Below are 22957 nucleotides of genomic sequence, written 5' to 3' on the forward strand. Positions count from 1 at the left end.
GGTTAACTTCAGGACCTCACCATACTTTTTCGCGAAATGAACAAGCAATTCGCGGTGGTTCCACTTCGTTGTATATTCATTATATTTCGCCTGTAACCAAGAAGGTTGCAATATATTTCAAGCGACGTTCTTTATATTTCACTATGTATGTGCTCAATTGAGCGAGTGGCCCAATATATGTCGGGATGCAATCGATATATTTCACCAAGTCTTGAATTTGTACTAGTATTTCCAACCCATCGATTTTAACACTAGGTGGAGGTTATTTGATAAAACTCGACGATTTCGTGTACTCGTTCACTTTTACTCGACGCGCTTCCGCTTCTTGTCCATGTCTCGTATGGCTTTGGCCACAGAGTTGTACAGGTACTCGTCCGCTTTCTCCCCGCGCAGCTGGCCGACATCTGGTCCGGCGAGGTTGCCGGTGGGATTGTAGTTGAGCAGCATGTCGAACGCGTTATCGAATACCGTGTCCAGCGTCTGCACGTCCATGTGCTCGCCGAGCAGGTCCTCGGATGCGACGAAGCCTTCCGACACGGCCATCTGCACGAGGCGCTCCACGACCAGCCGCGCGTTGCCGAGGCGCGAGCCGGCGTCCTTCTTGCTGCTGCTGCCGTTAAAGTCCCAGTACGTGACCTGGCTCAGCGGACACACGTGGTTGTCGCGGTCGCCGTGGAACCACAGCCGCCATACGTCTCGGCAGTTCATCTTACGCGGCATGTCCCATCCCGCGGGGAGTTTGGGGGGCGCGTGGCGGGCGCGGCTGCCCTCGGTGATGAAGAAGTGCTTGTATACGTTCTGGAACGAAAACCGCGCGAGACGCTGGACGTTCACCATGGGCTTCTCGCCAATGCTGTGGTTCGTGGGGGGGTTGATCAAAATGTGAAATGTGCGGTTGTACACGTCGTCGTACTCGGTGGGACCCAGCTGGCTGATATCGTCTTCGCTCTGGACAAACTCGTGGTCGATTGCAATCGTCGCCATCGTGCGCATGACGCGGCTGGCGCGGGACAGACACGATTTGTCCTCTCGCTCCTTGAGGTCCTGCGATGGAAGGAAGCGAAACGGACACACGCCGACGGTTGTGTCGCCGAAATGCCACAAGTCCCACATCGTCCGCAGATTGGCCTTTTTCGGGAACGACCACGTCTCCGGCACGCGGCGATGGGTCGTCCCGTCTGCCCATTCAAATAGTCGCGGCGGGATACACGGAGGCGGGGCTCGTGCCTGTGGCGTATTTTTGGGTATGGCAGTGGCCGTCGAAGCGACAGGGCTCTTGGCTGGGACGATAGCTGTGGATGATGGCGGCGTCGAAACAAGGTGGTCGCCGTTGACTGCCACGGGAGGGGCAGGTGGAATGGCAGAATCGAAAAGAGACACGGTAGGAGCAGACACGAACGTGGACACAGACGATGGTGCGTCTACCGGTTGTGTACTCGCCATGGAGGCAAACATCGTGTCCGTGAACGCTTTCAAGGCTAGTTGGAGCGCGCGAGACATGTCGGACCCTGGCGCTGGTGGTGCAAGACGGTCATCGAGCCCAGTCCACAAACGGTGAGGAAGGATCTCGATCTGTCTCTCCAACGCATCCAGGCGGCGATGTATCGACCCAAGCACCTGATGTACATGGCCGAGGCTCGCCGCGACATCGTGAGTGGTGGCAGCCATGATTGTCTTTTCCAAATGAATCAGAATCAGTGGTATTGGGTATTTTGAGTTTGTTTAAACCAATCCAATCCACGCAATTGCAAGGCTGGCTTTAACTACTGTAGTACAGTAGCCCATCGTTACTGTATGCCGACGGTGTGGCTTGACTTCTGGAGCGAGATCACGCCAGCAAGATGCTCGATGCCGCCTCGTGTCTAGAAGGTCTTGTCCAAGCATGCAGCAGCTGTGGTGATCGTCATTGCAGCATGTTATGTGTATCCCTGATTGGTCGATTAATCTGCGAAAGTCCAACCACGTGCGATCACCCGGATAACGATTTATCCGGATTCTAAACTCCCTCGGCAGGTTAAAACTTCCCATTCGCACCCTGTTCGATGGAAGCAACAAACGAAGAAAGGCCGGGGCTGCGACCTACGGACCCCGGCGGCGCTACGTCGAGTGCGGATCTGCTGCATCGGCGTATGGATGCACTGGAGAGGCAAATGGATAGCCTTCCGGACCGCATCTGCCTCGCCATCTCCCGACAAGCCATGGCACGGGAGGCCGTCGTGGACGAGACATTGTACCTCATCCGCCAGCGCTTGGAAGGCATCGAGACGCGCGTGGACCGATTGTCGTTTGGCGTGTCGCGTGTTTTGGACGGGAAGCCAGTAGCTGCGGCCGGTGGTGTCGAATCAGCAGCAGGAAAGGGGACTCCTGGACCCCCGGACACTAGCAGCACGGAGCTGACGCTAGCGATGCGCACATTGACGACAGCGCTATTGCACACAAGGAACGGCTTGAATCTTCCATCATCCCCTAGCGGAGGTCCAAGCTCAACGCTTGCGCGTGAAAGGGACGTGCCGTTGAAAACGTTGGATGTGGCGAAGCGGTCACGCGCGGACCCACCACAGGCACTTGTAACGATTCTACCTTCGTCTATCCTGTCGTCTCAATCCAAACAGCAACTGCCCCAAAGCACTCGATTTATAACCTCGGGTGATATCCCTCGCCCCAATTCCCACGGCGCGAATCCGCTCCATCACGACCGCTTCCGAGACCATCGCGATGGGCCCACAACATCATTTTTGCACCATATTGCCGTCCCAATGAGTGCTACATCCCCGTCATCGCCACGAGCAGCCTCCATCACCGCATTCAATAACTTAGACCATCAAGCCCACCGTTCCCTTTCTTCTCCTCGACGAGCCCCTCGGCAAGCCATGTTCAACCACCCTGCTTCTGTTGATGTTCCGCGCAACTCTGCAGTGTCTTTGCACGTTGCTGATCCAAAGACCTCGACGGACCAGCAGGAGCCACCAGCCCCCGAGAAACCCGCGACAATTCACCCTCCTTTCAGCGAAGTGCAAAAGACACTCGACATTCACATTTCCGAAGAGGATTACCTGGAATTGATAGCGTCGCCGCCACGGCCCGAGCCTACGACCCCTCGCGCTATGTTGTCTCCGTCTACGACGATCCCGGCCGCGTCGAGAACCACTTCGTACGACAACCCAGTGGTGAAGAAAAAACGTGGGCCCAAAAAAGGCTGGAAGCAGGAAAAGGCGGCGCGGCTGCTGCTGCTCGAAGGACGAACAAACGAGTCGACGGCCCGCCAGACACCATCAGATGTCGCACGGACGGAACCGGACGACAACGGGTTGGCCGTGTCGCCAGCTTCCAAGCATCATGCTCAGTCGTGGCGGACGCACCTGGACGACGTCCCTCGGCCTCAAAACGCTGACAGCAATGCAAGTCCTCGTGGGGAGGTTCCCATCAAGCGGCGAGGGCGACCCAAGAAAATCGGAGGTCCATCCGATTTGGCCTCTCGAAAGAACCCCCCCGGTCGACCGAAAGGGTGGACAGCTGCAGGTCCAGAGGATACGTCGATGCCCCTGGTTGGGGGGCGGCGGGGGGGGGCGGGGCGGCCCAAGCGAACGTCGTTGGGCCGTACGTCGCCAGTGTTGATAGATACCGGAGGCGTTGAGACAAGCAACGTGACGACTGACCAACCTGCAAATGACGACGATGAATGCAGCCTGTCGAAGCGACAGAAAACCGCCGACAAAGAAGTCAACAACGAGGCCGCACTGGTACCTCCTCCCAAAGCCCCGACGATTCTGGACACCCCGTCGGACCTGTTTGAAGACATTTTTGGCGCCCACAACTCGTCGTCAGACATTCCAAGTCCGCTCGTGAAACCTATCAAGGCAGAGGAGGGAGAAACGCAGAGCCAAAGCCTCGACGACGTGGTGCCTCGGCAAGTGGGTCGGCCCAAGAAAAAGCGCGGGCGGCCGCGAAAGGTGGACGAGATCGAGGAGCCGTACAAAGGCCCGTCGAGCACGACGACGCCTCCCGACGGTATAGCCACCCGATCGGTGACGACGCGGCACCAGCTCCCAGACGCCGATCCGACCGTGTCGACCTCCATTACAGTCGCCCAGCAAGCAGCTGCAGGCCACGAGGACATGGACCTTTCCGACGCGTCAGAAATGGAGTGGCTCCCGACGAGTCCGGGGCGGCGCCGCTATCTGCCTGTTGAGAACGGCACGACGTTGGAGGGTGCGACTGCCGGCGGGGCTTTGGAGCCATCCGCCAGCAGCCACGGAAGACCTCCGTCGAGTGGATTGACGACTGCCAACACATCGGCCATCTCCAGTCCGGTCAAGACAGGTCCGACAGGTCCGTTTCCATCGTCCTCCATGCACCGCTTCCCACCGCCGCCGACTAGAGCAGAGTTTGAAGCGTTGCGACTGCAAGCGGGCTTTCGATTGGCCCACCTCCGCCAACCACATGGCGCCGTGGGGCCCAGCGGCCTTGCGCTGTCGCCTCCACTGCCCCCGTCACCGTCGACCAAACACAATGCTGCTGCTCCTGGGGCATCACAAGTATACCCTCCCCTTCCAACACTTGTGGAACGACCGCCGTTGGATACCCCCAACCAGCACAAGCCCCCGCGATGGGCCGCCGTACCACATCTCACCCCCCCCCCTCCCCCGAATCAACATGGTGGTACCTCTGCCTGCCCCGCCTTCGCTCATGGCAGCGTTGATCACTTGACCAACGAGCAACACGCCCAGCGGGCTTCGACGGAGTTGCAACACACTTCCATCGCGCCACAGGACAGCAGCACCGACGACCTGCCACCAGCCACGTCCGTGCATACGAACGTGGAAGACTCGACCAAAACCAGCCGCTTTTGTAGCGACACGGGTCTGTTTGAATGGACGGATGGCCAGAAGCGACGCGCGCCCGAGAATTGGCGGTGCCCCGCGAGCACGTGCAAGACCATGTGGTGCTACTGGTTCCGAGGGGACGCAGTCAACCAGATCGGCCCGTTTCGGTTTCTCACGTCGGTGGACGTGAGTGACGTCAACTCGCGGACGCTGCTCGACCGAGGCCGTGCCGTGATGGACCACCTGATTCGAATTGCCATCGCGAGCCAGCTGGCCGTGTCGTTGGAGCACATCTCGGAGATGGCGCCGAGTGAGTTTATGGCGGTGTTTGACCTATCGTTTGACAAGTTTCTGGGCAAAACCGGCGCCGACGGCACGTTGACGCGCGACGGGTTTGAAAAGCTTCGGGCTGACCAAGTCATGTATGACATGTACGGGTCCGTGTATGAGATCATGGCGAGGGAACAAAAGAGAAAGACTGGGTAGAAGCACAAACACGAATGAGTTGCAACAATGTGTATAACATGTAATTAGTACTGGTAATGAACGAAATTGCAATCCTGCTATTAAAACCTGCCTACAGTTCTCGAGAAAAACAGATCAGCTTGAATAAGACATGGCGACCCCAAGCATTTGACTGTCGACTTATAGGACTGTATTGAGAGCCTCTCCATCCGTCAGTCTTATCCTGTACTTCAGGTTTATACGGATACCGCTTCCTAGGATCATTCTTGGTCTTATGCTCTCACCCGTTGATCTTATTATAATCATCCTGGTCGAAATAAGACCAAACATAAGATCAGCCCCGAAACGTCCTGCAGGCACATAGAACTAACTACCGCAGTCTTATGCTATTTGGAAGAGTACGTCGCGGAAGCAGGTTCACACAAGTCACGCATGGCTTTCTGCATGGCTTTGTGTAAATGGGTTGAACGTTATTAGTATGTTGCCTACTACTACCCCCGGTAGTCCTACTACATCCATCATAACTACCCCCTCCAACTTTCTTCTTCGAGCTCCTCCGTGTCCTATCTCACTAGTTAGACGCACCAACCTATCATTCCAACTCCATGTCACGTGTCTGTTGGTGATCATCATCGTTGTTGTGGGTGTCCTGTGCCACCGCTGCTTGGACGTCGTCGGCCGCGTTTTCTTGGTGGAGCTTCTTGAGCTTTCGGATGCACTCTCGTACTGTTTTCCACATGTATAACGGGCCGCGCTTGGGCCGCAGGAGTCCGTGCGCGGTGCCGCCAATGTTGCCGTACCCGAGCGGGTTGTCGTGGAAGAGGGCGTGGTAAGTCTGATCGAACACAGCCATGCACGCGTCTTCTGGCAGCGCCGCGATGGCGTCCGCCGAGTCGGCAAAGTGTTTGCGCTTGGCGATTTCGACCAAGTCCTGGAGCAGAAACTTGGCGCGGCTAAAGTACACGCGGCTGTCAAAGTCTTTAACGTCGAGGGTGGCCACGAGCCGGAATGGACCGACTTGGGTGTCGGGCTCCCCGAGGAACCACCGCGCCCACAGCTCCCGCGCCGTCATCTCCTTTGGGAACCGCCACTCTTCTGGCGTCTGCCGACGGGTGCCGTCCGCCCACTCAAACACTTTGGTCGGGGGGTTGATGGGGAGCTTCCTCGCGCGCCGGATGGCTTTGGCCACGGTGCGGATCGACAGCGAGTGCACCGTCGACCGCTCGAGGCGGCCGGGTCCGGCCAAGTTGCCCTTAGGGTTGCGGTGCATAAGGATGAAATAGCACTTGTCAAAAATGTCCATCAACGTGTCGTGGGCAAGTTCCTCCATGGCGTCTTCCGACTCCGCCCACTGGTTGGCCACCGCGACTAGAGCTAGTTCGTGCATGGCCATCCGTGCTTGCATCAACAAATCTTTGGATTCGGGCGTGGTAAAGTCCATAGTGCGCAGGCGCCGATAAGGTCCTATTTGAATGTCGGGCGACCCGAGAAACCACCACGGCCACATGACGCGGCACGTGGTGTTGGGGAACGCCCACCCATCCGGCACTTGCATCCGATCCGACCCGTCCGCCCACACATGCAGGCTCGCGTTCAGCCCTTCCGGCTGCTTCCGCCGACGACGGGGAAGGCGGCTGTAGAGTACCCCCAGCGAATGACTCGACGACGTCATCGTCGGGTGCACCTTTTGAAACTCGATAAATGCCTTGTCAAAGGTTAGCATTGTGTCCTTGAGCGACATGTCCGCGATGGCGTCCTCTGACGTGGCAAATCCGTGCTCGATCGCCAAGCTCACCAACATCTTCATGAGCACGCGGGTATGGGACAGACTGCTTCGACACGCGAGCCGCGTGCCAAAATCCAACCCGTTCAACAACCGATACGGACCGATTTGATTCGGCTCGTCGCCGCGAAACCAATATGCCCACAACAGCCGGACTTGACTGTTTGGAAAGCGCCATGCTTCCGGAGTACGCCGCGTGATCCCGTCCGCCCACACGTGCTCGTGGACGGGGGTCACGCGGTCCAGATGGCTCGGAAAGTAGTCGTGCTCGGGGATGTGCGGCGGCTTCTTCGGTCGAGGCTTCCGCCGCCGCTTCTTGGGACGCGTGTCCACTGCATCCACGTCGGCTGGAGGTCGAGGATGGCCATGTGGTGGAGATTCGTTCATGTCCATACCGTGGTCGTCGGTGCGAACCGCGAAGGTGGGTTCATCCGCCGCCATCGGTGCAGGAGGAGGAGGTCCTGCATCGTTCAACGTTCGAAGACTCTGCAAGACAGACTCCGTCAGCGTCGCCATCGCTGTGTGAAAGTCCGCGGGAAGTGCATCGACATGCTGCAACATCATCGAACACACTCGCTCGGGCAGTCGGACGATCTCTTGCTCCATTGAGTCCAGCCGACGGTTCCAAGCGTTCAAATCTTCCTCCAGCTTGCGGAATCTGGCATCTTGTGCGTCTATGATCAGCTCGACCTTCTCGTCAATGTGGTTGAACCCGTGCTCGAGCGTTGCCTCGAAGTCATCGGTCGCCATCCTCGCTTACCATAAGAGGATTTTAAAATGATGTAAAGCGATTCTTCTTATTGTTTTATATGATTTGATTGGTTGACACAAATGAGTAAATGCTATTTATTGTTCAATAATCCAGATAAAATGGATACCGGATAATCTCGAAACCGCAACATGCATCACAACAACAGTCAACGGTCCGCCACGTCCGTTGCGCACACTGCCAATGGACAGGACTACAGCTACTCGTCGCCTCATGTGGGCTTGAGCATGCTCCAGGACACCTTCAAGAAGATAGACCAAAAGCTGGAAACAGTGCTCGATGCTCAAGATGCCAAATTCCGCTCGCTGGAAGCATCCCTTGCCCGAGGTCGGTCGCGCGTGGAGGCCATGGAGAAGCAGCTTGGTCACCTTCCAGCCGTGACGGTCGACGCCGTAACCACCCACGTCATGCCACACCTGGTACCGCCCTCACAGGATACGATTTCTTCCGATCCCTCGTCTGGGTCGTTTGCTTGGTCGGACGGCACCACGCGCCTCGCGCCAGAAACGTGGCAGTTCCCGACCCCAACTTGTCGTTCGTTGTGGACACTTTGGTTTTACGGCGCGACGTCATCTTCTCCTCCAATCTGCCCGTTTCGGCTGCTCAAACTCTGCGACGTGCGGGACTTCCACTCGAAGCGACAGCTGCGGGATGCCCGCCTGCTCATGCGCCACTTCATCACGACGGCCATCGCGACAGACACGACCATCGCGTCCGAAGCATCTCTCCACGACCTTCCCCTGGACACGAGTCTCTCCATCTTCGATCGCACGTTCGACCTCATCTTGCTCGCCCATCCGGACAACCTCGCCGATCACCTGCATGCCAAGGACCCCACGCTGCTCCCGTTTCGAGCTGTATTCGATGCTCTGCCGTCCGATTTGAAGGACAAGCTGACGCCTCCGCCCAACGAAGACGCGCCGTCGGCGTTTACGTGGTCGGACGGCACGCAGCGAGTAACCCCCGAAGGGTGGGTGTACCCGTCGGAGCTGTGCAAGTCGATGTGGCTGCGGTGGTTCCTCGGGGTACCAGAGGTCGGCTTAGGACCTCTTCGGTGCCTCCGGTCCGGTCTCATGAAGATCAAGCCGTGCCGCCAACAAACGTCCAACAACAATGTACTGTGGCGCAAGCTGAGTGACGTGGCGATCGCCCATGGCTTTGCCGAAAGCTTCGACGATCTCAAAGAGATGCTCGAAATCGACCTCGGCATCTGTTTTGACCGGGCGTTCGACATCTTGTTGTTCCATAACCCCGACGGCAACTTGTTTGGACCCCACCGCGTGGCTACGAAGCGACCGACGTCGTACGTCGTGAGCTCCATCCACCGCTTGCTCACCAAAGGCACGGGCATCAAGCGGAAGGATGTGCCGCCAGACGACGATGAAGCGGACGACGGGAGGTTCGTGGAGTTGCTACTTGAACCCCCTGTGGAACCGCCGTCGAGGCGGGCTCGGTCTCCCCCCAACCACGCCCCGCTCAACCAAAACATAAAACCTACTCACCGACAGAATCTGGATCAATATGATGCGCGCAATGAGCCAAGAACTGGGATCCCTGCATCGTCGTCGTCGGCACTGGTGGAAGAGTTCCATAACGACCCAGCGCCGCCCCAGCATCCCGCTTTTGTGGCAAGGGGAAGTGGTGGGGGCTACTCGACGTGGCAACACCACGTCCCTTTCCAGCCACCACCCCCACCCCCATCCTCGTCTCTTCCCCTACTACCGACTGATCGCCAAGTTCTCGAGACCAAGTACCCACAACCGCCATATTATCAGTACGCCAACAACAGACAATGAATACAACGTTAGATGCTTGCTTTCTTGATCCTTTACTTCGGTAACTAGTACTTTGAATACGTACTATTAAAGTAGTACGTATTCAAAGTATGATAAGTACTGACAGTGACTACGAATGACGTGACTCAAAGTACAGTAAACTCATACTAACGTTATAAATGTTACTACTGCGTATTAATAGAAGTACTACGTAGTAAAAATGATGACCTTGATAAATCACAAAATCTTTTTTTTTAATAATATTTTTTTACCCTGAAGTATACCGGTACTACTAATGGTAGTACTACGTAGTACTACATATTAATATTATTAATACTATTAATTGAACTCCGGAGTACTTAGTACATACTTCGAAGTATTAATACTATTATACGAATACCACTCTTGTACTACTAGTACTCCTACTATTAATACACTCCAGTACAGTAGTAACTTACTTCGAAGTATTAATAGTATTATAAATCTACGTAGTATCAATATATCTGATGCCGGAAACCCGAAATCCGGTTGTTACCAGTGGGTATTTAAACAGTAAACAAGCGAAAGTGCCGCGCAACTTGCGAATGGCTGGCCCCCCACCAAGCGACCCGCGCGCATCGTCGCCGCTCCACCGCACAGACGTGTTGGACGGTCGTTTGAATAAGATCGAGTCCTTGCTGCAATCCTTCCCAGACCAGGTGAGCGCGGCTGTGGAGGCGATGATGGCGTCCATGAATGCGACTGTGCTTCGACGGCTCGATGCAGTCGAACGTGCAGTGAGGGATGTCCCTGCAAGCGTCGGCTCCAAAGTGGACACGTCGAATGCCGCTGTCCTTCGTCGTTTGGAGCGGGTTGAAAAGGCAGCGGCAGTCCTTCGTCGACAAGTCATTTCCAACAATCTCGTGATTCCCCACGCATTGGCTGCGAAGGTCGACGAAACCGACACGGAGCCCGAGGTGGTGGTCGGCATCCAAGGCTTCAACACAGCGCTTAAAGCTTTCACGGAAGCGATCACATCCACCCCGCGTCGCGACGCCTCGACAAGTACTGCAGCATTGGCGCCGTCGGCCGCCTCAGCTCCCAATCCCTCTACGACCAAGCACCGTCGACCCCCAGCCAACACTGCGGCTACCACGCCATCCAAAAAACCTACGAACCAGCCTTTAACGACGAAACCCATACAGCGCCAGTCTGCAACTGGTAGTAGAATCCCATGGAGCAATCAGCCAGCACATAGCCCCTCTGACGATGCCCAAACCCAACTGGCCGCTTCGTCGTTAGGCACTGGTCGTCCATCCCACCCCAAGCGAACGACAAGACCTGTATCATCGACACCCAAGCCCCCCGCCAATAGCTTCCTTCGTGCGGAGGTCGAAGATAGCAGGTCTTCGCAGCAAACCACGTCCACGGCAAGTCCAAGTCTGCTGCAAGCCGCCCTCGCCATCAACAATTCCCTCGGCCGAGACAAGATGGTATTGTATGCCACCGAGGATTCACCCCCTCGAAAACCCCGACAGTCCAAGGGCCCTTCGAGCATGAAGGTATCGGACATTGCTGCCTTGAAACAACGGCAGCTCAAGGCAACGATCTCAACCTCCAGTCACGTACCGGAACAGCCTAAACAAGGGTCGAGCGCTGGAACCAACTTCCCCGTAGCCCATCAGTCCCCGCCGCCGCCGCCTCGATTCGGCTCGGCCACGCTGACCCGTACGCCTCTAGCGAGCCAATATCTAGCCTCCTCGGCCAACCACCCTGTGACGACGACGGCTACAGCCAGTAGTAACGCCCCCCAAGCAGCAGATCCGACTGGAATAGCCGCACACGCTGAAGTAACAACGACGACTACCCACTCCCACGAAGCGTCTGCTCTCTCACTAGACGATTCCTCGACGATTGTACCCGACTCGGAGGACGCCCCAGAGCCCAATTGGCAGCGAACGTTGGAGATGAGCTTCAGCCACTTGGAGCAAGTCCACAGCCAGCCCACCGAGCCACTGGCCGAACCCACGCCGCTTTTGGCGGCTTCCATCCCATTGAAGCGAAAGCGAGGCCGTCCTCGTAAAGTTCCACTGACCGTGCTGGAGCCAGCCCCGAAAAAGGTCAAGATTGCGCCGCTGCCGCCGCCTACTCAGCCGACCAAGCGCCCCCGCGGCCGCCCCCGCAAGGTGTCGCAGCGCCCCCATGAGATTGTCATCCTCACCGATGACAGCGACGTGGACGACAATGCTACAGTCTCCGATGGCTCGATGCAAATCTAAACCTCAGATCGTTTTGAACGTGCGTCATAGTTGGAGATTGGAAGTATTGTTTGGCAGTAGCATGATGACGAATATAAGTGTCTCAACTCGTTCCGGTGTCAGTTTCGGACAGTGTTGCAACGCCATACTCACTTTCGGGGAAATGTCATGCCATTAGTCTATGCGTCGAGACCTAAATGACCTTGGCACGATGTGAAGACTACTATAACTTACAGTTTTAGTTCGTATATCCAATTCCACGCAATCATCGTTACACTAGGTACGCACGGCCGCCTCGACAAGCTCATGTGTACCACATCACTTTGTAATACGATCGACTACTACAAAAAACGAATATCGTGGCGGGGCTTCTGGGGAACGATCCGAGAGTTAGCGATGCGTTGGTACACGTGGATGTACAGTTGTTCGGACGCCAACGATGGGACAGAAGTCGTTGGTCGAGTTGGGGGGGACATTCGTTCCAAGCCCCGCAGCGACATGGCCATCTCCAGCACGGACAGCGCGCTGGCTACACTCATCTTGGCAATGTGATCGGGCGACATTGCCAGCGCGTGCAGCAAGGCCACCGACAAGAGATCCCCCATCACCACCTGAGCGTAGTACAGCTGGATTTTACTTGTCACGTCCGACACGTCGCTCGTGGTCAAGTGCCGAAACGGACCGATGCGATGCACGGGATCGCCTTGGAACCACAACGTCCACATGGCGGCGCACGAAGTGGAGGGGAAGCGCCACGACTCAGGGGCACGGTGGGGGGCACTGTCCTTCCACATAAATAATCCGTGTGGTAGGGGTTCGACTGGAGGGGGGGGTGGTTTCTGGAGTGGGGGGAAAGGCCCTGGTGAGCGGTGCGACGCAGCTGCGGTTTCGCGGGCACGGAGGGGAGGCGCGAGGCAGAGTTGAGAAGACGCAGAGTCCGGGGGGCGTTTGGCGGGTGTTGGAGCCGAAGGCTGCATTCGAGAGTAGTGGGGGGGCTGGAGAGGGGGCGGCAAGCTCCGGTTCGAAGCCTGCGCCTTCCAACGAGAGTTAGTGGGGTTGTTCGAATGCAAAGTGTCCAATGGGGGAGATGGTGTGGATGGCACAATTGGCCCCAAAGAGGTAACACAGGCTGTGCGGGCGGCCTTATGGAGCGAGGGCAAAACGGTAAGCTGATCCGTCGATGCGTTCATTCCGTGTTCACTCGAAATGGGGGAAGGCTGTAAACAAGGGGGGGACGCACTTGGCTGTGTGAACGACGCCGGGGTAACGTCTTTAGGCCCAGTCACCGGGTCGGCCTCGGGATAGAGCGAGGATGCTGTCATGGGTTCGACTATGGCGTCGTCGACATCGACAACATCGGGGCCTTGGTTGGGGCCAGGGTAGCTTCCCAGGATCTGTTGCGATAGTTTGGCCAGTCGGTCATCCAGCCCGTCCAAACTGTGGTATATCGCTTCAACCAACTCGCGCACATCCAAGTGGCTCAAGTCGCGCATTCTCCAATAACGAGCTCATATGTGCAGCCACGTTGATCCGGATAAATCACCAACTGCCACGAGTAAGGTAAGGGTGTAGTAAACTTGCAACTCACGGGGGTCTTCTCATTTGGTCCCCATGACGACACCACCACCTATTTCTGCATGCTGCAACTACTAGTATGAATGCGCTTCATCCTGGGAGACAATTGCTGCTTTTTCTAACTACCGTTCCCACGACGCTAACGTTAGCGCTACCGTTATGATGCTAGTAGCTCTGTCGGTTAACACATACTAGTACTAACTACTTGAAGTACTTGTTAGTAGCACCCAATCCACGTACGAACTGCGTGTGTGATCGTTCCCAAATATATACTCCTCAACTTCATTCGACACGAACGACTGCAAGATCAACACATCAAATGGCATTCTCAAAGTCGTCTACCTTCCACATGTCTCTGCTTTGGTCATGATGTCCACTACGGTGCTGTACATGTAGAACGCGACTTGGTCAGCTCGGACCAATTCAAACCCTGGCCGGGTCAACGTGCCGTGAGGCGTCCGTCCCAAGAACGTTCCAAATGCTTTCTCGAACAACGCGGCAAACTTGGACGTCGGCAGCGCGGCAATCGCGTCGGCGGACTCGACCCAGTGGCTCGACAGCACGACGCGCTCCAGCGCATGCATGAGTTTCCGGCCGCGGCGGAACAGCCGCCTGCTTTGAGCGTCCGTGTCGGCGCCCAGTTTTAGGAACCGGAACGGCCCCACGTGGTTGGCAGCGTCGCCGCGATACCAGTGCACCCACATGGTCTTACATAGGGTGGCATGGCAGCGCCATTGAGGTGGCGGTGGCACGTGGCGTCTGGACTTGGTCTTGGCCACGTCGTCGGGATTTCCATCGTCGCACCCAGAACTCCCATGTGGAGCTACAGGAAGAACAGCATTCAATGGACGAACGGAATGGACGTCATTCGACAAGGGAGGATATGGTTGACTGGATGGACGGATTTTGCGCTTTTTCGTTTGAGGTGACGGAAGGCGTGAGAGGGATAGGAGCGGCGTGTCGCGTATCGTGTCAGTCGATACGATGAGGGGTAGCGATAGACTTTTCTTCGACTCTGTGGCTGAGATGAGGTCGTGAGGCGCGACGTCGTTCGACGACGATCGCGGTGATTCAATCAGCATGTCGAAGTTTGTCGGGGATGGCATACTCTTCATATAAGTCGTAGGTGTTGCCTTTGAAATGCCCAACGTGTTGTCGATGTGCACAGAACTGTTTCCGCTTGTGGTGACAACATCCTTGCGCAAGCTTGTTTGAATATGCTGCTCAACCAACGAATGCACCGAAGACGACGCGGATGGTCTATCACATGGCTTCATGGACGCTTGCATCAGCGCTTGTGTGAACTCGGCCATGGTCAACGTGATCGTGTCTGCCTTTGGACGAACGGGATCGTGGTCTTTTGCCTCATGGAGACGTTGGTAGATACGATCAGGAAGACTGTCAATAGCGGCGAAGACCATATCCAGGCGTCGGTCCATCGACGCCAGGCGTGCGTCCGTGGATGCTTCCCGTTGCATTGGGGGTCGAGTGATTCAGGTTGTAAGCCTGCCGGTGGAAAATCGAACAAGTTGACACGGACGGATCCGGATACCATAGTGAGAAGTGACCAAAAACGTTTTAGCCAATAAAATACCACCACTCAATCATTACCTGCGAATTATGTACCAGTACAACCGGTAGTACTAGTACTACTTAGTACGAATTATTTTTATGGATTTCTAAAATCCGTGATTGTATCATCCAACAGCTTCCAAAAGTCATCCAACATAACGATTAGAACCACGTAGGAACTGCCCCAGTGTTGCACTCGTGTATATATGGAATAAAGTATGCACGCTGACAGTGATGGATAATACTATTTTTAAAAATATGCGATTGCAACTCATTGTTATCTGGAGATGGTATTTCATGATTGAATATATTTTAGCCAATCCTTGAGGACCTCGAAAATATTCCACATGTCGAAGTGAAATTTATGACGTCATCGCGAGAAGCAGACGCCCATGGTGCATTGCTGCATGGCAGGCATCGGGTGTCCTCACGTACTGTACGTTTGGGCAAGATCAAAGGATTGGCGGGCCTTTTCCCATAACTATTTTTGTAGAGCTGCAATTACAAAACAAAATAGATCACCCTACGGGGAATGATAGCGTACGTAGGGTGAGGGGTGTGGCCTTGGAATTGGCGTTGAACTGCAATAGTTATGGGCTAAGGCGCGTTGAAAAGCATCAACATCCAGGTCGACCACTGCCTTTGAAATAATATACAAGTTCGAATTAAAAATATACGTCAGATGGCGGCAAGTTACTAGAACACGGCTTGGGTTACTAGATTCTCAATAGTGAGTTGAATATTAATTTTTAAACTCACCGCACTACTAAACACCTACTAAATTTTGAAATCATTCAAATTTGTCATGTCCCCGCGAAAACGACGAGGAGGTGGTTTGAACAAAACCATGCGTGGCAACCAACATGCAAGTCGAAGAGCACCGCCAAGCCTTTAGAGGTTATCAGAGCGCCGACACCACGACTATGCAAATTAGCAAAGACAAACCCAAACAAGGCGTCACAGCAACACACTGCAAGCCCGGAGTACATCGTCGACACACAGACCAAGTGGCATGGGCTCTTTACTTCATCGAGACCTTGAATGCACCTCCAAGCGATGAATTGACCACGTACAGAGGTGCGATTTGGAGCATCATGAAGACGTTCAGTGTACCGAGCGGGTCGTACGGATCTGTCCTCAGTACTGCAGGGCGTTGCTGAGTATGCTGTGGCTGGTGTCGCGTATGCTGGGGAGCCCAAGTAAACTGGTGGCCTCAACAAGCTGATCGAACCCAGCTCCATCGAAATCGATTTTATTGCGGATTGCATGGAATGGGGATGGGGGCTGCGCAAGACAACCCACATGGTCAACCAGCTACGCCTATCGCTCAATCGAATGCATGTCGGAACGTCTGCCGTGTACAGTGCATACCTCCGTATGAATCCAGTTGTGACATCGATTGGCGCTCTCAAGCAAGGGAATGTAGACGCATCGTCAGCTTGGGCGTAAGCACACCTTAGTTGGGCACAGCATTTGGCAACTCGCTTTGGGATATGGTCGTGGGATGCAGATAGCGTTGTTGACTGCCCGCCATATATGTATCTGGACGCAACTTGTGTCACTGCTTTGGAACCGAGTCAAATTTTTTCATGGGACGAAACGCACAAAGATTGGTGGCTACGGGGTGAATGGATCGAAGCGTCAAGTTCGATTTCGCCGCGATGTCAACGGCAAGGTCGATCCGAAGGGCGAGTTGGCCGCAACCAAGTCCTTCCTGAACATGAAGTACACGAACCAAGTAAAGTTTTGTTTCGGGTGTGCCATTGTTGATGACGGCAACGGTGGGGTCGTCGGCCTTCGATGCAACTCTTTCCTTTATTCTGGAAAATGGATTCGAACCATCGACGAGTTCGAACAACTACAGAGAACCGAGGAAAAACTGGACCTATCATGCAGGTCGTTTTGTATGGGAAAACAGAATGCCAAGAATTTCAATTTTATATTGCAGGAGAACGAGGTCAAGATTATGATTGGATTAAATGTACTGGAATTTATCCATATGTACCATTACAAATACATGTCGCCTTTTTTGGGAAAGCTCCAATCCACGACTTGAAACACATTCCAATCGATTCAGGAGGGGGGTTTACCTCGAGAACCCTCCTACCGAGCACAACAAGAACAACCAAGTCCTCAAGACAAAACATCACATTATATTATATGCATTTCTGGTCGTGGCAATGCCTTTTCAAATGATCTTCTAATCGCATCAGGAGTAATCATTTTCCAGGCTTTAATGGATCGCTTTATCATCGCGAGACGCTTTTCAGCGGCAGAATTGACAGGAGTGTCTTCCAACCACAGCATACGGAGGATCCGCTGGGAAAATCGGTGTCGACGGGCGAAGGCCTGGCAGAGATTCCAAGAATAGCCTTGTAGGGGTCCTTTTTCGTGGCCTTGTGCTGGTCCAGCCACTGCTTGTGGTGCGTCTTCATGTAGGTGACCATGTGCATGGACGTGAGGATATGTTCCTCACGTCGCACGTCCTTCATGAAGGCCAAAAGCTCGTTCTTGAACGGGATGATTGTTTTGGCGCCATGGCCCAGGGACCTTGGCTTGAGGTTGCGCTGAGTAGTCGTAAGCTTTGCTCGGAGCTTTCACCATCGGGCCCATGTAGCTCGAGGGACAAGAAACTCCGCGCAAAACTTACGACTATTCCATCCAAGAGTGTCGAACTTGATGAGGAGCTCCCGCTTTTCTCCCAAGGAGTACGATGGCTGTAGTCTTGACGCGGGCATTTGAGTTGTGGGTTGTGGCGATGTTGACTCATGGATTTGAATTTCATATTTGAACTGGCCAATAGTTGAACAGCACTTGAATTGACAAATTGGATTGGCCAAAATCATTTATAATAGTAAATATTAGAGGTCTTGAATTAAGAATTAAAATATGATAAAATTACAGAGGTGGCCCAGTTTTTAGGGGGTGTCCACACTTTCCTCGGTTCTCTGTACAGCAACAAGATATCAGGCGGGTGAAGGCCTTGGAAGGCAAGGGTTTGCCATGGTTTCAAGGCAAACGCACCAAGACCGATGGTAAGAAATATAACTTGCTCGTTTATTGATAATGACGTAGGAATATTTTGCAATGACCCAGTTTCCTCGTTGACTGGTGTTGGAGTAAAAACATCGGAGAAATTGGCTTCGCTTGGCATCCACGTAGTCAACAATCTGTGTGCGCGACATCACGTTTCTCGACCGCCGCGACCAACGAAGACGGCACTATGACTCCATTTCCACAGTCCAGTTAGTCGTACGAAGTTCCAAAACCGACCGGAAGAGCATAAGCACAAAACGCCAACTCGGAAAATCGGGACTCCCCTGGCTCTGCCCCGTAGCAGAATGGGTGCTGCTAGTACCCAACATCAGGGCCTACCCTTCAGACCCACTGTGTTGTGCGTCTCGCGGGAAGCTCATAAAATGCGAGGAAATAGCACTGCTAATCCAAACTGCCGCTGCAGCCATCGGCCTCGAAGTACTCGACACACTCGCTCCGAAGCGGCGGCGCGACAGCATTCTTCAAAGGTGGCGCGAGCGATCTGTCCATCCAGTTATTTCTTCGCTAGTCCTCGGATCCACGGGCATGAAGTCGCTGGCATGGCAACAAAGATGGTATCAAGTGCACTGTGATTGGGGCTACCGCCACGCCATTCCCGGCTGTCCAGTCAAAATTCACTTGTTCCCCCCTTTTGTTGCATTTCGAGCGTGAACACACGTTTTTAGTGTAACGGTAACCTAGTTTTCGTGAGAGGTCGGCGGAGAAGATTAGGGCCTCTGAGCCAGCCAAACCAGTTGTGAGGACCAGTCAGTGTTAAATCTGCTCCCGCCTAGCCTCTTTAACCCGCCACGCCACTCCCGGCTGTGCATAGAATATGCGCCACCTTCATCATTAAGTGTGCTGGCAATCCATAGTTTGAACAAGCAGTTTATTCACGCAACTTCGCGCTTGTCCACTACCGGTACCGGCACACTTGAAGAGCGGATGTCAAAGTGGCTTCTGAACCGGGAAAGATTGCAAGTGTTCCTGCGAATCAATAATACCATATCTCCAGAACGAGCACATTTGACAACTATGCACAAATCATTGGTATATAAATTTGCCGACGACACTCAAATGATGTCATGGCGAACTTTTGAAATGCGTACCGCTGTATTTTTATTCAGACATAAAAGATATATGACCAATCACAACTCACGAGTTCAGAATAAGTTCAGGAGTATCCTCACAACCCGCTTTCCCGTGGCGTGAGGATATTTTGGCTTGACTTGATTAAAGTAACGCCACTCTGTAGCCGGAAGGGCTGAGTGAGGAGTATCCTCACTATTGTCGACAAAGACTTAATAATAATATACTGTATCTGATCATGGAGGTGGTCGTATTTCTTAGGGGTGTCGTACAGTATTTCATCCCCCATGGTATTAATATGTCTGATCAATATTGAATCACGCTGGAGTTCTGATTGGTTGAATATACTTGTCCTTTCTGTAAGAGCACAACAATGGATTAGCCAATAGCGTCGATTCGTGATTCGATTCGGGTCTGGAAATTTGTACCAAATCCACAATAGTATTACTAGTAATAGTCGGCTGTGGCAAGGTTTACGGTGCCTTCTCTTCAGACACTTGAACTACTATACTAATGTTAGTATGATCAGTATTGGCCTCCACCAAATGGCAAACGGCAACTGCAAAGTGGCATTGACTGTGATTGTACCGTACTACAGTAGTATGCAACAAGTCAACAGAATTTGAGCACAGGGTAAGTGGGAGTAATGGAGGGGCAGATGGCCATAGAATATGCGCCACCTTCATCATTAAGTGTGCTGGTAATCCATAGTTTGAACAAGCAGTTCATTCACGCAACTTCGCGCTTGTCCACTACCGGTACCGGCACACTTGAAGAACGGATGTCAAAGAGGCTTCCGAACCGGGCAAGATTGCAAGTGTTCCTGTGAATCAATAATACCATATCTCTGCTACCTGTAGAATCTATCGTATAATGGTCAGCAACCAGTTTTCTCCTGTTTTCATACGCCGTGTCCACGCGCTGTCATGAGAGCGATAACTGCATCCCTTCATCCCTTCATCTTAGGGACTTTATGAGCTCGCCTCCCAAACTCATTGACCAACACGTCCGTGAGAACAGCCAATCACCCAATGCCAATCGACGCCCGCCAGCTCAATCAGCTTTAATTGTCGACCGCCCGCAACAGCTCAGCGCAGGATTGAACGCCATTTTCGGCAAGTTGTAGAACTGACCGACTCTAGTAATGCGAAATCAAAACACCCGCATGGTGCTGCAGGATGTGACCGGAAACAGGGGTCGGTGGAGGATGCAGTCGCTTCATTGGTGGCACAATTCGTGGCAACTGCGGAGTGTCGTGGTGCGAGTTTTGTAGGTGGTGGCTGCCCCCAACCGGAGGTAGCCTCGCCCTGGCCCTTTGGGGGGCGTGGAGAGTACGTTGTACGCGCGGTCAAAGATCTCGTTGAACGCCCTGTCGCTTGCAATGGATTTCAGCTCTTGGTTGATTGCCCCATCAGGTCATATCCGTGAGTTGTCCATGACCACTTTTGAGTAGAAGTAACTCAATGCAGGATGGATCGTAAGGAACCTCATGTTATGACGAACTAAAAATGGGGGTGCCACGCTTGCGAGTTATTACCAAGTTCACTGTACTACTAATAGTACTAGGATTGGACACATGTGACGTACGAATTTGTTATAGCACCTGTGAATTCGTATTCAGCCCTAACTGTAAAGTATGAGATCGTTCGATTATTATATATTTATTATATTGGCTTAGACGCCGGCGTAGGCAAAGAGGATCAAGCTGGTGGCCATGATGAGCATGCCCCCGAAGATCGCCACCGTGACGATGCTACCTTGTGGCCAGTACTTGACCGCCGTGGGGATGAGCTCCTTGATGGAAATGGTGACCATCATGCCCGTGACAATGCCGAACATGACGCCCTCCACGACGGGGTTGAGTCCTTCGCCCACGACTAGCCATGCCAAGACTCCCCCCAACGGCTCGGCTAGACCAGAGATGAACGTCCACAGGAACGCCTTGCACCGGCTGTCCGTGGCAAAGTACACGGGCGTGGCCACGGCGATGCCCTCGGGGATGTTGTGCAGCGCAATGCCGATGGCGAGCACCGCCCCCACGCGCAAGTCCCGCATGGCAGCGATGTACGTGGCAACGCCTTCGGGGAGGTTGTGGATCGCAATGGCCACGGCGGTGAGGACCCCCATCCTGTTGAGCTGGTGGCGGGACTTGGCGTTGAACTTGATGATCTTTTCATCATCAAGCTGGCAATTGGTGATGGGCGTGCCCGTGGCGTGGAAGTGGGGGGGTGTCGGGTCCACGGCGACTTCGAGCGCCTGCAGGTCGGCCAAGTCGAGTTCGTCGGAAAAGTCGGGCGAGATTTTGTGCACAATCCAGTCCATGACGTAGATGATGCAAAAGCCCGTGACAAAGCACGCTGTGCCCGCGAGCCACGAGTTGCCCTGGCATGTCTGGTCGCATTCGTACTCGCCGTCAGCGTTGTCCTCGCCAAGGCCCGCCGTGAATCCCTCGACACTCTTGCCGAAGATTTCTACGAGCGAAATGAAGAGCATCACCCCCGCTGACAGGGAGAGCGCCACCGACAGACTCTTTGGGCTCGCAAGGTGCACGAGGCTCTTGCTGAACACGACCGATCCGCCGATGCACGTGGCGAGGCCCGCGGCGATGTTGAGCGCAAACGCGATGCCGACATTGTGTCCAGTGGCAACCATGTCAAGAGATGGGAAATGAGAGAATGCTACTGTTAATGGGGCTTTTGCTTGACCTCATTGTCCTGAGGCGGGTGGTGACAATCGAAACAGTTTTGGGAATTTTAAAGCAAGGATACTTCGACTGTGGCAAGGTTCGATGATACCACCTCTTCACTTGTCAGACACTTGTTGACAAACTATGAAGAACCAAATGTCACGCTGCCACTGCCATTGGCTAAGAGCATGTCCGCCTCAGCGAAAGTATATTTGGCAATAAAATTAAACTTCGGTTTTCCCGGATAGCAATTGTTGTATCCGGTACAATTTCGGATAAATGTACGTTATCCGGGAATTTGGTGTTTATGTTTACTGACGACCGTAAACCGAGAAAATTTACAGTAGACAGATTTCGCAAACGCCAGTTCTATTCTATCCGCAACCTAAAATTTAGAACCTGGATAGGTTGCAACCTTGTGCAGTGCGAATTTCAAAATCATCGGCTGCAAATTGGTTTTATCCAAAACACGTTATCCAATCAAACGTGGTAGGCCATCACTCAATAATGATGCTGGCTGGAGTCCCTCGGTAAATGACACTTCCAACGCATACAAAGGCGAGAATTGTACGCCTACAGTCGGATTGGAGTTACTGCTACTTTCGTCGATGTCGCTGTCACTGGCCCTGTCACTTTCGCTTTCACTTGCATCGTCCTCTTGCTGCTCCTTGATGTACTCCGCACGCTTGTAGAGTTGACGGTCGGCCTTGTTGATGCAGCCCTTGATGCTGGCTGCCTGTAAGTCCTCGAACGCTCGCTTCAGCCTCACAAGAACGTTCCTCATTAACTGTCCCCAATATATCTAAAAGAGTTAACCTGGCTTTTGACAATTGCCCATACAGTCTCAATAGGTTGTAGATCACTATGGTAGGGAGGAGTGTAGACAACTTGATGGCCAGCAGCTTTGGCCATCGACACAACCTCTATGTCAATTTTATCGACATGTACACGTAGTTTTTTCCACAACCCAGCCTTCGTTTCATTTGCGTATGGAATTCCATACTTTGTGCAAGCACTCTGTAGCACACTTTTCTTTTGTCCATATTTAGGTGTACTAGTATCCACAGGGAGACCTTTATGATATTTTGCATTGTCCATCACTATAACAGCATTGCTCAATCCAAGATCTTTCATTTCTTTGATAAGA

The 22957-nt window shown here is 53.6% G+C and overlaps 10 protein-coding genes across 10 annotated transcripts in view; 2 read left to right on the forward strand and 8 right to left on the reverse strand.

Moving 5' to 3' along the window:
- The first annotated feature begins 180 nt into the window (after positions 1-180).
- H257_02875 (hypothetical protein) lies at positions 181-1667 on the forward strand. The gene has a single exon (XM_009826698.1). The coding sequence runs from the start codon at positions 992-994 to the stop codon at positions 1556-1558; it is 567 nt and encodes a 188-aa protein (XP_009825000.1). The 5' UTR covers positions 181-991; the 3' UTR covers positions 1559-1667.
- Positions 1668-2029: 362 nt separating this feature from the next.
- H257_02876 (hypothetical protein) lies at positions 2030-5387 on the reverse strand. Its single transcript, XM_009826699.1, has one exon. It carries the CDS (start codon positions 4115-4117, stop codon positions 3380-3382), a length of 738 nt encoding a protein of 245 aa, XP_009825001.1. The 5' UTR covers positions 4118-5387; the 3' UTR covers positions 2030-3379.
- Positions 5388-5699: 312 nt separating this feature from the next.
- H257_02877 (hypothetical protein) lies at positions 5700-7833 on the reverse strand. Its single transcript, XM_009826700.1, has one exon. It carries the CDS (start codon positions 7819-7821, stop codon positions 5881-5883), a length of 1941 nt encoding a protein of 646 aa, XP_009825002.1. The 5' UTR covers positions 7822-7833; the 3' UTR covers positions 5700-5880.
- Positions 7834-7964: 131 nt separating this feature from the next.
- H257_02878 (hypothetical protein) lies at positions 7965-9655 on the reverse strand. The gene has a single exon (XM_009826701.1). It carries the CDS (start codon positions 9327-9329, stop codon positions 8655-8657), a length of 675 nt encoding a protein of 224 aa, XP_009825003.1. The 5' UTR covers positions 9330-9655; the 3' UTR covers positions 7965-8654.
- A 507-nt stretch (positions 9656-10162) lies between these two features.
- Positions 10163-11970, forward strand: H257_02879 (hypothetical protein). Its single transcript, XM_009826702.1, has one exon. The coding sequence runs from the start codon at positions 10200-10202 to the stop codon at positions 11871-11873; it is 1674 nt and encodes a 557-aa protein (XP_009825004.1). The 5' UTR covers positions 10163-10199; the 3' UTR covers positions 11874-11970.
- Positions 11971-12193: 223 nt separating this feature from the next.
- On the reverse strand, positions 12194-13345 carry H257_02880 (hypothetical protein; the record flags this gene model as incomplete). Its single annotated transcript, XM_009826703.1, has 1 exon — positions 12194-13345. One exon carries the CDS (start codon positions 13343-13345, stop codon positions 12194-12196), a length of 1152 nt encoding a protein of 383 aa, XP_009825005.1.
- Positions 13346-13699: 354 nt separating this feature from the next.
- On the reverse strand, positions 13700-14935 carry H257_02881 (hypothetical protein). The gene has a single exon (XM_009826704.1). The coding sequence runs from the start codon at positions 14903-14905 to the stop codon at positions 13766-13768; it is 1140 nt and encodes a 379-aa protein (XP_009825006.1). The 5' UTR covers positions 14906-14935; the 3' UTR covers positions 13700-13765.
- Positions 14936-17248: 2313 nt separating this feature from the next.
- H257_02882 (hypothetical protein) lies at positions 17249-17491 on the reverse strand (the record flags this gene model as incomplete). The annotated part of the gene is made up of 1 exon (XM_009826705.1): positions 17249-17491. One exon carries the CDS (start codon positions 17489-17491, stop codon positions 17249-17251), a length of 243 nt encoding a protein of 80 aa, XP_009825007.1.
- Positions 17492-20798: 3307 nt separating this feature from the next.
- H257_02883 (hypothetical protein) lies at positions 20799-21776 on the reverse strand (the record flags this gene model as incomplete). Its single annotated transcript, XM_009826706.1, has 1 exon — positions 20799-21776. The coding sequence occupies one exon, from the start codon at positions 21774-21776 to the stop codon at positions 20799-20801; it is 978 nt and encodes a 325-aa protein (XP_009825008.1).
- A 32-nt stretch (positions 21777-21808) lies between these two features.
- H257_02884 (hypothetical protein) overlaps positions 21809-22957 on the reverse strand; it is a gene marked incomplete at both ends in the record, with an annotated part of 3456 nt that continues 2307 nt past the window's right edge. The window contains 2 exons of the mRNA XM_009826707.1: positions 21809-21838; positions 22388-22597. Of these exons, the coding sequence (XP_009825009.1) occupies positions 21809-21838; positions 22388-22597 (240 nt within the window). The remainder of the gene's footprint in view (positions 21839-22387; positions 22598-22957) is intronic.

The sequence above is a fragment of the Aphanomyces astaci genome (genome assembly GCF_000520075.1).
Source record: "Aphanomyces astaci strain APO3 unplaced genomic scaffold supercont1.5, whole genome shotgun sequence".
NCBI lineage: Eukaryota > Oomycota > Saprolegniomycetes > Saprolegniales > Verrucalvaceae > Aphanomyces > Aphanomyces astaci.

What these genes read in the sequence shown, in the direction of transcription:
- H257_02875 (XM_009826698.1), top strand. Translation starts at nt 992, where the DNA reads ATGACGCGGCTGGCGCGGGACAGACACGATTTGTCCTCTCGCTCCTTG.
- H257_02876 (XM_009826699.1), bottom strand. Translation starts at nt 4,117, where the DNA reads ATGTCCTCGTGGCCTGCAGCTGCTTGCTGGGCGACTGTAATGGAGGTC.
- H257_02877 (XM_009826700.1), bottom strand. Translation starts at nt 7,821, where the DNA reads ATGGCGACCGATGACTTCGAGGCAACGCTCGAGCACGGGTTCAACCAC.
- H257_02878 (XM_009826701.1), bottom strand. Translation starts at nt 9,329, where the DNA reads ATGTTTTGGTTGAGCGGGGCGTGGTTGGGGGGAGACCGAGCCCGCCTC.
- H257_02879 (XM_009826702.1), top strand. Translation starts at nt 10,200, where the DNA reads ATGGCTGGCCCCCCACCAAGCGACCCGCGCGCATCGTCGCCGCTCCAC.
- H257_02881 (XM_009826704.1), bottom strand. Translation starts at nt 14,905, where the DNA reads ATGCAACGGGAAGCATCCACGGACGCACGCCTGGCGTCGATGGACCGA.